Consider the following 16,459-nt stretch of genomic DNA (forward strand, 5'->3'; position numbering starts at 1 on the left):
TTAAGTTTACCTCAAATAAACTCAGAAGTTGTTTTAATTGATTTTGAAATCAACAGCAGCAGGAATTAGCTGCAAAATTTAAGTCTGAAGCAAAGTATTTAATGGGACAAAATATTGTTACCGATTACAAGTCACCTGTTCTCGCAAGTGAAAAGTTTTTTGAAAATCTCAAAGATTTTTTTTGAAAGTTTAGTCATTTTAATTTTTTGAAAAAGAACTCTTCTTCAGAGAATTTAGAAGGCAGTCGGGACAATATAGCGTCTCCTTGACACAAATGTTTTTAGTATATTTGAAGAAAAAAATATATAGCATAAGAGTCAAGGAATGCAAATAAACAAAAAAATTGGGACTTCCAATTGAAAAACTCTCATTTTTTGAGTTTCAAAAAATGGCCTTGAAGCTTTTTGAATTTCAAGATCAATTTTATTTTGGCATTTTTTGATAAGCTAACCCAATTTGAGAAAACTGCCTTGTTAGTTAAAATGTTTGTTTCGTTAGGATTTTCGATAAATAAATTCCAATTTCGAAACAGAAGTTTATCACATTTTCCTGATTTTTACGTTCCGCTGTTCAATAGTGGCGTTTGTCTTCATTTTAGCAAAAAAATGTCTGATTTTCAAAGGATTACAAAAATCAAAGTAGCTCGTGATATGTAATTAATTCAAACCAATAGCTTATGGTGAAAAATGTGTTTTTTTTTGTATATTTATTTGATTAAATTTCGCATTTTTAGTTTTTTTTACTAAGATATCTTTTTTCACAGAAATGATTGATTGTAGGTTCAACAAAGATTGAGCAGCAAAAAGTTTTTATTAATTGCTTAAGGAGTTTACATCAAGATTCGGCAATTGCGGACTTAGAGGTTTCTTAAATCAAATTGACTATTGCTTGAGAGGTTCTGGAGATCATGGTTAGATTAAAGTTGTTTAGGTAGTCTTGTCAATTTTTCCATCTCCCAATTGCTATCGATATGAGCCTAAATCTTTCAGTCCTTTAGGGATACTTTTGACTTTATTGAAAGAGTAGTTGCCTCCTGAAGCTTCCGCGGAAATCATGGTTCCCAGATATCCCTTTAGCAACTTTGTAGCATTTTAAGTCACAGCAGAAATTTCAAACATCGCTTTTTTGTTCATTCTTTTTTGATATACTGGAATCAAGGGCCGAGCGGAAAACATCCCAAAAACATTTGTCGACCTTCATTAAGCCGAAAACGAAACATTAGTCATATACAATTTCGTTAATACGTTAATGAATGATAAAAAATTTCAAAATTGTTATTTGGCTGGGAAATTCGATAATTAAATTTAATTTTTGAAACTAGAAATCAATCAGGTTTTTTGTGACTTTTATGTATTCGCTGTTTTATAGTGGAGTTTGTTTGTCTTAGTTTTAGCAAAAGAAATGACCTGATTTTATCTGTAAGAAATTCAAGTGAAAAGTTGATGATGAAAAAGTTTATGCCTATTATATAGCGTTTTGATATAACTTCACGGTTCTAAGCTTTTTTTATTATGATAATCTTATCAATCGAAATGATTGCTAGTAGCTTCGACAAAGACTGATCCGCGAAAAAATTTTTTGTGTTTGTTTCAGAAATTTACATCAAGAATTGGCAATTGTGGACTTAGAGGTTTCTTAAATCAATTGACTTAAGAGGATTAGATATTTGTTAAGATGACAATTTTGTCATGTTTTCAAACAACCGCTTGCTATCGATATGAGCTCGAAATTGTCAGTCAATTTGGGATATTTTTTGTCTTTATTATGAGAGTAGTTGCTTCCTAATTCTTCAGCGGAAATTATGGTTCCCAGATACAACCGCAGCAACTTTTGTAGCATTTTATGTTACAGCAAAAACTTCAAACATCAGGTTTTTGCTTCAAAAATTTATGATTCACTGATCAGATAATCTTTTGATGAGATGCCCGCAAGTTTGGTTTTTCTACATTACTTTTTTAAGCAAAACTACAAGCCGATCACATTTTCCCTGGCCTTTACACTTTTACTGTTCGATAATGGATTTTGCTTGCATTTTAACAAAAAAAATGAACTGAACTTCCAGATATCTAAAGTGAAAACTCGAAAGTATTTTCGAGCATGAACAATTTTGAGACGTATTGAAAAAAAAACGAAAAATTTCCTCGACTTAATAAGAGTCTGATCTACGTACATCGCCTCTTAGTCATTGGATTTGATTGCGCTAATTTTCTTAACACTCGCACCAAGGCGTCAAACCTAATGTCAAACCAATCCAAACTTGGAGCGCTTTTTTATTGCTTTTGGGACTTTAATTTAAATCGCATAAAACCAAATAAATTCATTTAATTCCGGAACTTAATGGGAATTTAATTTGCATCGCATAAAATCAAATACTTTCATTTTTTTCCGGAACTTATTTGGAATTTAGGTTGCATCGCATAAAATCAAATCATTTCAATTTTTTCATAAACTTAATTGGAATTTAATTTAAAACGCATATACCAGCGAATTTAGGGGGGGGAGGGCATTTTGAGAGGGGAGCGCGCTACAAAAAATAACGCAATTTTTTGGTCAAAATTTTCCAAAAATCGCTTTTTGGCGTTTTTTTTTCTCAAAATTTTGCCTGCGGCGCAGAAAATTTGTTAAAAATGGGGTCTTTATAGTGTTTTACGAGAGCTCAGAAAATCAATAATTTGGACGACCTACAAAAAAAGGTCGACAATATTTTCTCGAGAAAACCATAGATTGCTTCTCGAGAAAACCATAGATCCGCCCCTGAACGCATAAAACCAAATCATTTCATTTTAGGTTTCAACTTGGATTGTTCGGGCTTCTCTTCATTCGCAACCCTAAGATTTTTTGATCAAGTAAGAAGCATAACTCTCAATTCGATTTATGAAAGTTTCATGAAGATAACGCTATTCTCATTAGAAATTACTTCTGGAAAATCAATTAACGAAAACATTATCATAAAATTATACACAAGCCCTCAAAATACTTACATTGATACTTAAATAACACGCAACTTTTAACGATATGGATTTGAAACATACGAAGACATTATTAAGAAATTTGGCCAAATCACGGACAAGACCCTTTAAATAAAATTCAGTAGGGAGGCTTGCAAGGTTGCATTAATTCTTAAGCTTTTCAGGAAAAAACATTTAAGAGCACCGGTTGTGTTTTAACGCATTAAGCTTTCTTTACAGTTCAATTTCAGGTATAACTAGCCCAAAACTTTCACTAGTTTAACAATCAGGGTTCATCGATATTCTCAAAAATTAGCAATAAATGATGGACTTGAGTTCTTGGAATGATTTATTCAGCTCCTAATGGTGTTATTTTTTTTAGTTGTAATCAACTTCAAAGCATTTTTATCTGCTTCACAAAAAGTTGAAAAGTCCTTAACAATTAAATAGTCCAGGTGATGGAAGTCACTTTGTTACAACAATTCAGTTTACAATTCTTTCAAATCACAAATCAGTTCTCGGAGTCGAGTCGTCGTTTTCCGATGGTTCGTTAGGTTGTTCAGTTGCGCTTTCCGGTGTCTCCGGATCCGCGCCAGGTAGCTCCAGTGTCTCTGGTTTCTCATCTGCCTCGGTTTTCTTTTCCCCGGAATCTTCGGCTGATTTTTCTTCTTCTTCTTCATTATCTTCTTCCACATCCGGACCATCTGTGGAATTTTTCTCCGGCGCTTTTGTAGTTTTTGGCTTAGGTTTTGCATATCTCATTTTATTCACTAGGTACATCAAATCTCGTTCTAAGTTTGAGTATTTCGCTTTCATATCTGAAACCAAAACTGGCGGCATGTCGTGTGGATTCGCCTCTTCAATCGTCTTCAAACTTTCTTTCAAAAAACCTTGAGTTTCTATCAAAGACTTGTTCAGAGTTTCTATTTCAACAGGTGTGAAAATCTGCGAATCTTCGGGCATTTTTGACGAAATATTCAAAAATGTTTCAGTTCGGTTGATTATATCAAGCAAGGCTGCGACAACTTTTGGACGCTCCGACATTTCTTGAAGTCTTGTGAAAACGGGCTTAAATTCTTTCTTCAGTTCGGCTAATTTCGCTTTGTACTCGACTGAACTGAGTCCGATTCCTTCGTCATAAAGCCATTCGGATGCTGCCGATAATTTTCCGAACAGTTCAGCTCGCTCGGTTTCCGAAGTAACTTTAGCTGCATTTTCGTTATCATCCAACTTTTCCTGTTGTCCAATAATAAAAGACTCCAAATCGTTCAAGGCTTTTGCTGTTTCTAATTTTTCCTGATCACGCAAAGTGAGTTGTGTCAATTTTTCTTTTGATTTTTTAATGTCAGCTTCAGTCATCAGAATTGAATCTTTAATTTCAATTGTGAATTTCAAATTTTCTTTTACTGGGACTAATTTCTCTTCAACTTTCTTTTCAATTATTTCGGTCGGAACTTCAGTTCCATTTTTAGTTTCAGTATCATTCGAAGATGTTTTATTTTCAGTCGTTTCTTTGCTTTCGGTCGGTTTCTCAGTTTCGGTTGAGTCCTTCTTTTCCTTTTCTTCCTCCTGTTTTTCTGGCTTTTCATCTGGAATATCTTCAGATGGTTGATCACTCTCTCCCTCTCCCTCTCCTTCGCCTTTCTTTTCTTTGTTTCCGAAGAAATTCGATATCGAATCTGTCAACTTCTCAATCGTGCTTTTCTCTGATTTTACGGTAACATTTTTCTCTTCGAAAACAACTTTCTCGAAATTACTTTCAATGCCTACAATTTCAATCATGCCGCTATCGTCGAGCTTGAAATGTGCTTTAACCCCTTTATCGGTGACATTCTCTTCTTTCATATTTTTATCGTAAATCTCTTTAACTCCGCTAACGGCAACTGTCGCCAAATTAGTCGGACCTAATCTTGAGAGCTCCGATTCTGGCACAAAATTCAAATTCGAGTATTTCATCGAAAATGAAAAATCATCGTTCATTCTATTAAACGTCATCGCTTTTTTGATGGGATATGCGTTCATTTTATTGAAAATAGTTCGATCTACACTTTTTATTTTTGTTTGCCCGTCACTTTCGTCGGTGTAAACTCTATCGAATGAGACATCGATTGGAAAAACAGAAGCATCTTTGGCAACAAATCGTTTCACTCTAAAAGCCGAGCTCAAAAACGCAGCCTGATATACTGAGCCTAACGCTGCTGCTTCATCTGCGTTGATATTTTTCGAAATCTCTTTCTTTCCATCCAAGATTTCTAGGAGTTTGTCTTGGACTCTCGGAACCCTGAAGCTTCCTCCGAAAACTATGAACGATTCTATATTTTCCAATGAAATGTCTGCCATTTTCAAAGCCATATCAATAGGTTCTTTTACTCGTTCATACAAATCTGCGCAAAGCTCATCCATAATAGTTCTCGTAACTTGACATCTAAAATCTTGCTCTTCATGCAAGCCTTCCACCTGCGCATAATGCTCTGTATTTGCACTCAAAACCTGCTTAACTCTGTTTGCTTCTTTTAGCAATTTTGCCATCGCTTTCGGCGACTCTTTAATCGGAACTGAGGTCTTTTTCTGCTTGGTGAACTGTTCGGCTAGGTAGTCCCTCAGTCTGAAGTCGAACTCTGACCCGCCCAGTTTTCTGTCGTATCCGAACCCTCTGATGTAGAGGTGGGGATGCAACTCAGCTTTTCCATTTTCAATTATTTTATCCGTTTTGTACTCCACTACCGAAGCCTAAACAAATCAAATTGTAAATACTCGTCAAAATCTCAGGAAAATTGTCGAAATTCAGATAATCTCCTTTTTACAGTAACGCAGCAGTGATCTTTGATATAAATTTCAAGAAATACACAGAGCGGAAAATGATGTAACAAATTGACACATATCGATATAGCACCCTTACGAGGCATGGTTGTGATCTTCAAACTTATAATAACAATTTTTGAAGTGGCATCCAAAACAGAGAACCATTTTCACCGTGACTTATCATCTTAGAGTTACGTGATGATGAAAACGTTTCATAATTTTGAATCCCACTTCTAACATTAACATTACAAGGTTAAAGATCACAATCTTGCCTAGCAATTATCTTTTTATCGACGTTTGACGATCTGTATTCAGATTTCCAAGTATAGAAAATTTGTGAAAAAAGCGCCGTAGCATAATTAATTGAATACAATAATTAGTCATGCAAGAATTCGTTTGGTACCTTGGTGGCACTGGCGCCCATATCGAAGAACATGATGTGAGTGGAGGTGTCCTTGAACTCGTCCCTCCTGAAGATACCATAGTTCAAGGCCACGGCCGCATTGTCCGACATCAGCTGCAGTAACTTCAGACCACTACACAGCAAAACAAAGCAAAAATTAGGCAACTGACAATTGAAACAGAGTAATGCACGCAAAGAAAAAAACTTGCGAAAGAAAAAATAGATGCCCGTAAAAATCTTTGAATTTCACGAACAAATTATGATTGGCGCTTTTTTGATAAAATTAACCCAATTGGAGAAAGCTAGATCAATATGTAAAGTTTTCATTCCGCTGGAAAATCTATAAATCTAGTGAAGTTTGCCTTCCTTTCAACAAATGAACTGAACCTGAAACAAAAATCAAAGTCCAACCACAAAAAAACAAATTCTAGCCTGAAAACCAAAAAAAAATCACCACGACCTATTGAGTACTTACTACATTCATTACTCTTAAGAAACAACAATTATTATGATAATTTTATTTGTTCCCTATAGCTTGAATATCTGAGATCACCAGAATTACTGTGAATTACTATAGACAAACCGACAGACTAGTGCTGATTTAAATTAACCGAACAAAACGCGTTAAACTTGAAATTTAAAACCCGTTTTTCTCAAATTGAGTTGAGTTTAGGTGAAAATTTATAAGGACAAAACTTGCTTAAAATTTTAGCAGAATTAATAAGGTGCAATTTATTTTGCGAAATTCGGGCCCGAAATTTTACCCCAAAAATGGGTCATTTTGGCTTTTTTTTACTTAATCAAAAACTACGCCAAAATACTCGGACGATCACAGACATAATTATATCAAAGTGAGCCCCTTACGTAGCCCAACAAATTTTAAGAAGGGTATTTTCTCCAAAAAATATTGCAAATTGTTTAAAAATTGTTTTTAAATAAAAAATTGGTATTTCATATAGTAAAAACGACCTTTTTTGTCTATCAAACAAAAATAAAATATTTTATACAATTTTTTGGAGGTTATGCCCCTCTTAAAGTTTGTTGGGCTACGTAAGGGGCTCACTTTGATATAATTATGTCTGTGATCGTCCGAGTATTTTTGGCGTAATTTTTGATTAAGTAAAAAAAAGCCAAAATGACCCATTTTTGGGGTAAAATTTCGGGCCCGAATTTCGCAAAATAAATTACACCTTATTAATTCTGCTAACATTTTAAGCAAGTTTTGTTCTCATAAATTTTCACCTAAACTCAACTCAATTTGAGAAAAACGGGTTTTAAATTTAAACGTTAACCCGTTTTGTCCGGTTAATTTAAATCAGCACTGTATTTCGTAAAAAATGAAATTCATGCATCTGTTGCTTTCATTTCGATTGAGAACATAGCCAACAGACAACTGAAAAATTACCAGTGAACAAGAAAAATGAGAAAGCGACCGATCAAAGAAAAACAAAGCCGAAATGCTCTTCTAGAAACTTTTATCATTTTCGAAAAACTTTTATTACCGACACAAATTTTTGAAAACAAAAATATTGGAAAGCTGGGCCAAAATGTAAAATTTTTCCGCCCGCTAGGAAATCTAAACACTTAACTACACTATCAAAAACTTAAAGTCAATTACGTTTTTCCGCCATTTTCCCTTGTTGTTGGACGAGGTAATTTTCCCTTTTAGAAAATGAAATTAAATCGAACAAATTCAAAATTCAAACCGCGAAAAATTAATCTTGATCGTGAACACCTTACATTCTCTTTAAAAAAACCGCACGACCTAAATAAGTGCTTTGATCACTTTTTTCATTGACGCTTAACATAAATACAAGCTGGTATGTCTAAAGGGTCTAGGGATTTTAGCAGACCGGTTTTTTAGCTGACTCAGAACAATTATGAAGTCAGATAGCTAACTTCAAACGCGGCATTGGCGATTAGCGACCGCTTGCTCCGCTGCGCTTCAATTCAACAAGTGTTTTTGTGCGCGTAAATCTTTATTTTGCCGATAATTTAGACTGTTGCGTTTTTGAAGTTGTCTGAGCGTCTTTTTGAGCCTGCCAATCAATCATCCATCAGTTTATAACGCTGGTCTGCTAAAAGACTCACTTTTCACTTTTTATGCTAAACGATCGGTCTCCATGTCTAAACTACAACTTGAGAAAACAACTAACCAAATCTCCACTGCATTTTTCACAGCTCTCCTCTCCGCTTGTGTGAAGTAAGCAGGCACAGTCACAATGGCACTCGTGACGTAGTCCTGGGCGAAGTCACTGGCCAAGTTTCTGGAGTTATTCAACAACATGGCTAGTAGTTCTTCCACTGTGTAGAAGGCGTCTTCGTTTAGCTTAAACTGGACTGTGTCTCTTTCTGTGGCCACTAATTTGTGGTGTGGGAATCGTGACTTGTATGTCTCTACTGTAGGATGGTCTATGGGCTTGCCTGATAAAAGAAGACAAAATCGTCAATTAACGATATTTTGCGTCGCTATTTTATACGTCTTGTGATAAAACTCAGATCAAATTCAACGTAATAGGTTGTCTCAATTTAGCCAATATTTTCAACAAGTAAGATAATCATTAATAGAAGTTTCGATTGAAAACAAAATACATTAAACTAACATTAAATGAACTATTTTCAAAATTGAATGCGGAACTTTTGGAATTGGGAAAAAATCAGCGCTGACTTCCAGACAAACACGAAAGAAGGTTAGCCAAATACTAATTTAAGCAAACAGTGAACACACAGCTACAAACACCTAGAACCAAAATAACATCATTAGAAATAAAACTTTCCAATCTCATGAAGTCAGTTTTGGGGAAACAGTCGAAAACACCCAAAAGCCACCAGAACCATTCATTATAAAAAATAACAATGAATTACAAAGTCTTTGGACCTAGCTGAAGATCTAACCTATCAAGTCGAGGAAGTGTGTGAACATGGTGTTTGGCTTTCTAATTCCCGCATTCATGGCGGGGTCTCCGAAGAGTCTCTCGTCAGACTTGAGAGTGACAACTGTGGGGGTCTTCCTCTTCGACTCACTGTTCAACACTATCTCCATCGGCACTCCCGGTTTCACCAGTCCAATCTAAACAACCGTCAGCAGTGAAATCCCGTTAAAAAAGTAAAGCCGATTTTTTTTTAAAAATTAACCAATTAAAACATTTTTAACCAAATCGGTTTAACCAATTTTGCTTTTAAACATTGATAAAACAAACTATCTGTAGAATGACTTTCCCAAGCATGAAAATTGATTCTGTATAAAATGAGCATTTCATGAAATCGCGCAAATTTCGCGGTTTCTACATTTTTGTACGCGAGATTGCAATTGTATTTTGGTAATTGCTTAAATTAATGTTTCAATTCAATGTAGCCTAATTGTTGTGATAAACTTATTAAATTGACCGTTCAAATTGACATCTAGTGTGTTTTCATATCATATGCGCGCTGGGCTTTTCTCTTCTGATTATCTTACCAAATCTCGCCGTCCCAGCCGTTGGCGAGTGCAGCTTCCCTGGTGTATCTAGACGCAAGACGGAGTGAGCAAGTGTAACTACCCTTCAACAACACCACAGTTGTACCGTTCCCACCTATCAATTTTTCATTTTTTTTAACTCTCAGATTTAAATTTAACTCTTTGATTCATTGCCCAACCAACCCCCTATCTTTCTACTTAAGAGCTTCTCCATTGCCTTCGGTGTCTGTGTTTCAGGTGGATGCCCCGATTCCAGGCAAGGCGCACGCCTGAATTTTCACAGAAGCTTGTAATTGGCACATCAAGGATGAGATATATCAAACCAGCTCTAGTAAAATCTACAATTCACTCTTACTGCGGCGCCACACTCCAAGATCTGTATGAAACAGTTTTACAAAACATACCAAAGCATAATACAGTAACAATTATCGCCGGGTTTAATGACAATAGGCTGCATCCTAGAGAAGTTGAGCTAAAGTGGAAAAACTTATTCATCTAATTACAAAAAAGTTTCGGCCCAAAACCTTAATCATCCCTAAAACAATCCAGAGCTCCGATAACAATGATGTTAGTCGCAAACTCTTTATTCATAACCATGAGCTGTTTAACTTGGATTGTTCATCCACAAACACTCATTGTTTCGCCTAATCTCAACTTAAACCTAGCCCAACTTAAATCTAATCCGAGCCTAATCTCAACTTAAATCTAACTCATATGTTATGCCGAGACGGCATCCGCTTCTCGTTATTTGGTAGTGAATTCTTTACAAATTTCCTTGCTATATTATTTCTAAATTCGCTTGATAATCTGGCGATACCATTCCTCCTCACACAATGTCCGATCAAACACATTTTATCATATGTAACAACCACCTACGCGGCCGTGGAATTTGTTGCACAACATGCGCAGCCTACATTCATGTAAAATCCATCTGCCTTAACCGAGGCAGCGACCACGATGACAATTTCCGCTTCATTTGCAGCGCCTTCCTGATTACAGACAACACTACAAGTGACATCCAAGTCCCTCCAACTCAGCCTCAACAAGCTACTTCGACTAAAATCCTGCAATTGCAAGCAGCAACAAAACTGTAACAGCCACACCCGACCCCTGGTGAAATCCCACACCTGAAAAAATAAAATAAGAACAATCTACAGCCAAGTAGTGCACTGGAAACCAGTCTTCATGAATCCTCGCAAAGAACAGTTACGTTTAGCTTTATAGAAACTCTAAATAGAACCTTCAACTCGTTAATTGAAACACGAGACAAAACGTACGCAATGCACGCAACAATGATATTCCCTCAAACTCACCTCATGCTATGCAAAACCAAATCGGATAGTGATGAATCGAACTCCAAAACCATAGCAAGAAAGCTTAAGCGATAACATAAGGGCAAACTGGACGAACTTTTTAATGAGGGAAAAGCGCTGCAAATGAAGATGGTAAAAAGTAAGAAAAAGTAGAAACTGAAGCACAGCAATTTAATAAATTAATGATCACTGGAAAAATATCGAGTGCTATTGCTGAACTAACTGATACCTCCAAGTGAGTTCTCTCACTCGAGGAAACGTCAATGGTCAAACTGTTGAGCAAATCCTCATTGAGAAACACCCTCACACGGAGCCTATGAACAGCAACTATATAACATCATGCTCCGAAGATACAATCCCTTTCCATTCATCCACTTTCGACCAAATAAACGCTCAGAAAATTAGTAAGGCTGCCATGACAACACCTGGTTCTAAGTGCTTTAAAAGCGAACTTAAACCTCGGATCGAATTACCAACTATTCCTTGGCCAAAAATGTGGCATCGAATATGCAAATCATACGCTTAGGAAGCAATACGAGAAAACAGATTCCGATGCAATATTACTGAAAGACGCTAAAAATGCATCTTACTTCCAGAACCGGAACCTGGCTTTGAAAAACATTGCAAATATATGCCCATCTATACTACCCGCTATACAGAACGCATACTCTAATCCATTCATACTCTTCGTAAAATAAAAAAGTTATCCTATCTAGAGAAGTAACCACTCAATGGGACCCATTAGCAATGCCGACGCACGGGCTAGCCACTTTACTTTTAATGAAACTAGTCAACGATAACAGCTTAACTCGGAAATGGTATGCACACGATGGGAACGCAGTCGGAAATTTGAAAAGCCTGCGAACAGTTCTTGGCAACATTATCAAACAATAAAAATATTTTGGATATCATGTAAACGCATCGAAATGCTAGCTTATTGTGAAAGATGAAAAACACAATGAGGCGATAAAAGTATTCAAAAATACCGACATTGAAATGAAGAAAGGGACCAGAGTACTCGGTTCTGTCATAGGATCCGAGACTGAAAGTAGAACTTTCTTAAAAACTCAGAAGATCAAACAAAATACTGCAAAAAACTTGCCAAGATCGTAAAAACGTCACCACAAAACGTGTACACCAAGGGGGTACAAGAAAAATAATCGTTTTTAGCTAGAACTACCCCCAATACCAGAAAACATGTAGGCCTGCGAGAAGATACTGCAGGAAAATCTCATTCCAAATTTCATTGGTAAAGATAATATTAGCCATCAACTTAGAGACATCGCTTCTTTGCCACTAAAAATGGGTGGTCTAAAAATCAAGCTACCTTCTGACAATGAGAACTTATTAGAATTCTCAAATAAAACATCGTCAGTCTTAGACACAAACGACCCATTAACAGCTATATCGGAGCAAGAAAAAATCTATACAAAAATTTAAACACTTAAAGCTGAGAAAACTAACCAAAAGAGAACTAGCATTTTCAAAAAACTTGAGTGACAGTGAAAAATACGCACTTGAGCTAGCCTCCGAAAAAGGAGCCTCAAACTGGTTAAACGCACTGCCACTTAGCAGATATAATTTCAACCTAAATAAATCCGAATTCCGGGATGAAATTTATCTCAGATATGGATGGGAACCAACCAACTCACATGTGCATGTAATCAATCTTTCGACCTTACACACGCCCTTTACTCTGCGAAGGGTGGATACACCCACATGAGGAATGACGAAATCAGAGATACCTTCGCCCACCTCATGAGCGAGGTTTGCTATGATGTTGAAACCGAGCCGAAACCTCAGTCGTTGCAAGGCGAGAGCCCAACTGACGAAGACGCTCCACTAGATGTAAAAGCAGACGGATTATGGGGCTCAAGGTTTAGCCGAACCTTCATTGCTGTCAAAGTCTTCAACCCGCACGCAAAAACTTCACGAAGATGACTGAAAGACGCCTAAGTACCACGAATCACTAAGAAACTCAAAATATCAACAGATAGTTGTACCAGTCGAACAGAGCAGCTTCTGCCCGCTCATTTTTGGCTGCACTGGTGGTACCGCACCAGCAGCTACACGGGCAATGCAGCGCAGAGCTGAAAAACTTAGTGAAAAAAGGCATGAAAGCTACCCAGAAACAAAAAACTATATAAGAACTAAGATAAGCTTCGCGCTGTTCAGGGGCGCTACTTTTTGTATACGGGGTACAGATCACTGCGTGAGGCGCAATTCATAGACAATTCGATTAGTGCTATTATAGAGGAGGGACGGTTGAAGTAAATACCTTTAATGACAACGCATTAAATGCTGACTTGACTTAATTCCTGCAATATTGTTTATTGATGTAATTATATAATGCTAGTATGGCCGCTATCCAGCTTGTGCACGACCGTACCTAAACTGAAAGGCATTTACCTTTGAAACAAATTTACCTTTTACAATTTACCTTTATAAAATTATTATAATAAGGTTAAAAATTTGTTTTCAGGCAATTCCATTGTGGTTAGTTCATAATTTAACAAACCCTTCCGACAATTTTACTGCCTAGGAGAGCACCATTGGAGCTACAGGTCCGTTCGAAATTATTTAAAAATGCTGCAATAATAAGATACAAACTATTGCATAAAACCTATTGTTCAGAATATAATGTCACTCGACCCATTTCGATGATTATTCGTGTTATTTGATATTGTGCGTACAAAAATTGAAACACACCCGAGCACAAATAGTTCGTCAGAGTCAATTTCATCGAAAGATTTAGGATTGATTGGCGATTAATTTCTGTCAAAAATTTCTGTCATAATGGAAAAAATAAAGTCAAGACAATAATTAAATCAGATTGAGTCTGTAATCTTTCAGCCAATCTCCTGCGGTAAAATACGCGAATAACTTTATCTTTTCCAAATACTTAAGTCTTTTCAGAAAAAAATTTGAAACATCTAAATCCCAATCACGGCTGAAAAGCCTTCAAAACAACACCACATTTGGTCCACATGCAAGTTCTATTTCAGTTGCGAGATGTTGCTTAAAACCCGCCGTTAAAAACCCTTCCAGGCCGTGAGCGGAATGAACAATGACTAAGAAGAATCAATTATTAATCAAAACTCTGCAAATAAGTTTTAGATAATCTACACAACCAACTTCATAAAATAAGTTAATTACATTTGATGCAATATCATTCGTCGTTTGAAATGCAATAAATTTTGAAATGCAACAAGACTAATCGTATCAGGTTGAAGCCCTGAATGTTCCGACTGCCTTTTAAGTCTATGGAGCATTAAGAACATTAAAAAATTGAATGTAATAGGATTTTTTTTTAAATTGCGAATTTTTGTGAAAATCATCTCACCACGCGCCACATAAAGTACAAAGTGATAGATTTCGCTCCTAGTAACAAATCAATTATGGCAAACAAGCTTCCTTTAACTAATTTGGAACGATTTCTAAGACGGATTAAATTTCCGCTTACGCGTTATTAGCGCGAAATATATCGCGCGTTAATTGTCCCAAACTGGCAATCTTTAAACCCCCATAACTTTACGAAAAACAATCACAGGTAAAAAATCTTTTCGAATTTAATCTATACAGTGCTGATTTAAATTATCCGGATCAAACGAACAAAACTTAAATTTTCAAACGCGTTTTTCTCAAATTGGGTTAAGATTAGACAAAAAGTGAAGAGGACAAAAGTTGCTTACAATTTCATCAAAATTAATATGGTGCAATTTTTTCTTCGAAATTATCAGCCAAAATTTTACCCCAAAAATGGGTCATTTTGGCTTTTTTCAATTAATCAAGAATTACACTGAAACTACTTTGTTAATTGATGAAAAAATTATATCACAAGAAGCCTCCTACATAGCCCAACAAAGTTTAAGAAGGGTTAAATCTCCAAATACCAGTATAAGAGCAAAAGTTATTACTTGAGTCAATAAATGTGATTTTTATTATATAAAACCCAGAATCTCTGTTTTAAAACAATTTTTACACAATTTGGGCAAAGTTTTGGAGATTTAACCTCTCTTAAACTTTGTTGGGCTATGTAGAAGGCTTCTTGTGATATAATTTTCTCATCAATTAACAAAGTAGTTTCAGTGTAATTTTTGATTAATTGAAAAAAGCCAAAATGACCCATTTTTGGGGTAAAATTTTGGTTGAGAATTTCGAAGAAAAAATTGCACCATATTAATTTTGATGAAATTCTAAGCAACTTTTGTTCTCTTCACCTTTTGTCTAATCTTAACCTAATTTGAGAAAAACGCGTTTTAATTTTCAAGTTTAACGCGTTTTCTCCGGTTAATTTAAATCAGCACTGTATACAACAATACCTTTTGAATGATAAAAAAATCCGTCAAAAATGGCTAGTTAAAAAGTCAAAATTCGTCTGAAAAAAAACACACCCAAGCACAAAATTCTATTACATTCGTTACGGAAGTCGGAACAAAAACTTTAAGAAAAACGATCTCAGGACAACAATACCTTTTGAACAGGTGCCGATCTTAGGATTTTTTCGACGCGCTCTGCCACTCATTATAAGTATATATTGGCGCCAGAGGCGCCTTTAGAAAAATTTTAGGGTCGGTCACCAAAAATAGATATATCAAAAAAGTATAAAGGGGGGACCCTTTGGGTCCACCCCCCCCCCCCCATCCACTGGTGCTTTTGAATGATATAAAATAATTCCGTCAAAAATGGCTAGTTAAAAAGTCGAAATTTGTTTGAAGAAAAAAAAACCACCCCGAGCACAAATATTCTGTTTAATTTCATTACGAAAGTCGGAACAATAAATAATACGCGAGTAACTCCGTCATTTTTGTTGTTCTGAGTATCCAAACGTAAACGCTATATATGATCGGAATGTTTTAAATTAAGATATGATTATTACCTTGTAGAAATCGTTGCCCAAGTCGATAGAAATAACAGCCACTGAGTGGGAAGGAACAGCTAAGAATGAGCAGACGACGAACAGGGCTAGCATGACGTAATTAACCGGTGAGGAGGTCAATGGTAAGAGGGCCGACCATGGCGATGATAAACTACCGCCGCCTGTACGACCACCGCTACTACAGCACCGAGTCATGTCAAACTGAAAATAATAGTTGTTTCTTCCAAAATAATTAGTTCGCTGATCAATTGTCTGTAATTATATAAAAATTGCGACCACCTATTTTTTTGAGAATAATCACGCCTCTGTTGTTGTTCAAAAGAAAGAAATATTCGAGATTTTAAAAATCTTAGCAGAAAGGTACTAACTCCGTGCAATAACTATTATCAATAATTGATGCAAACCCGATTAGTTTAAACACATTGACTAATTTTTCATTCGATAAAACTATTTTTGTGACAATTTTCCGAAACTCACTGAATTTTTAATCAATTGTACAAATTGCAAGGAAAGAATTGTCCATTAGAATGTAACTTTCTTTCAATATATTCCACTTTTCGCTTACAACGTCATGCAGTCGTGTATTGTGTGCTCTAATACCATCTTTACACATCAACGCTTGAGAAAAGGACACGTCAGCTTTACTGCTATGACGCA

The 16,459-nt window shown here is 35.9% G+C and overlaps 2 protein-coding genes across 3 annotated transcripts in view; both read right to left on the reverse strand.

Annotated features, from left to right (window-relative positions):
* Window positions 1–16,459, reverse strand: part of LOC134854122 (cytochrome c oxidase assembly protein COX15 homolog) — a 248,534-nt gene that overhangs the window by 65,652 nt on the left and 166,423 nt on the right. The gene's annotated exons all lie outside the window — the stretch shown is intronic.
* LOC134854121 (hypoxia up-regulated protein 1-like) overlaps window positions 2,914–16,459 on the reverse strand; it is a 506,694-nt gene continuing 493,148 nt past the window's right edge. Inside the window, exons 1-6 of one of the 2 annotated variants that reach the window (XM_063870241.1) lie at window positions 16,280–16,454; window positions 15,803–16,003; window positions 9,049–9,223; window positions 8,310–8,577; window positions 6,154–6,286; window positions 2,914–5,678 (exon numbers count right to left, since the gene is read on the reverse strand). In XM_063870241.1, coding sequence (XP_063726311.1) covers window positions 3,453–5,678; window positions 6,154–6,286; window positions 8,310–8,577; window positions 9,049–9,223; window positions 15,803–15,997 — 2,997 coding nt within the window. In that variant the 5' untranslated portion in view covers window positions 15,998–16,003; window positions 16,280–16,454 and the 3' untranslated portion in view covers window positions 2,914–3,452. Of the gene's footprint in view, window positions 5,679–6,153; window positions 6,287–8,309; window positions 8,578–9,048; window positions 9,224–15,802; window positions 16,004–16,279; window positions 16,455–16,459 lie in introns of those variants that run through there. The other variant, XM_063870240.1, reaches the window with a different exon arrangement.

This window comes from Symsagittifera roscoffensis, chromosome 9, assembly GCF_963678635.1.
Source record: "Symsagittifera roscoffensis chromosome 9, txSymRosc1.1, whole genome shotgun sequence".
Classification (NCBI taxonomy): domain Eukaryota; kingdom Metazoa; phylum Xenacoelomorpha; order Acoela; family Convolutidae; genus Symsagittifera; species Symsagittifera roscoffensis.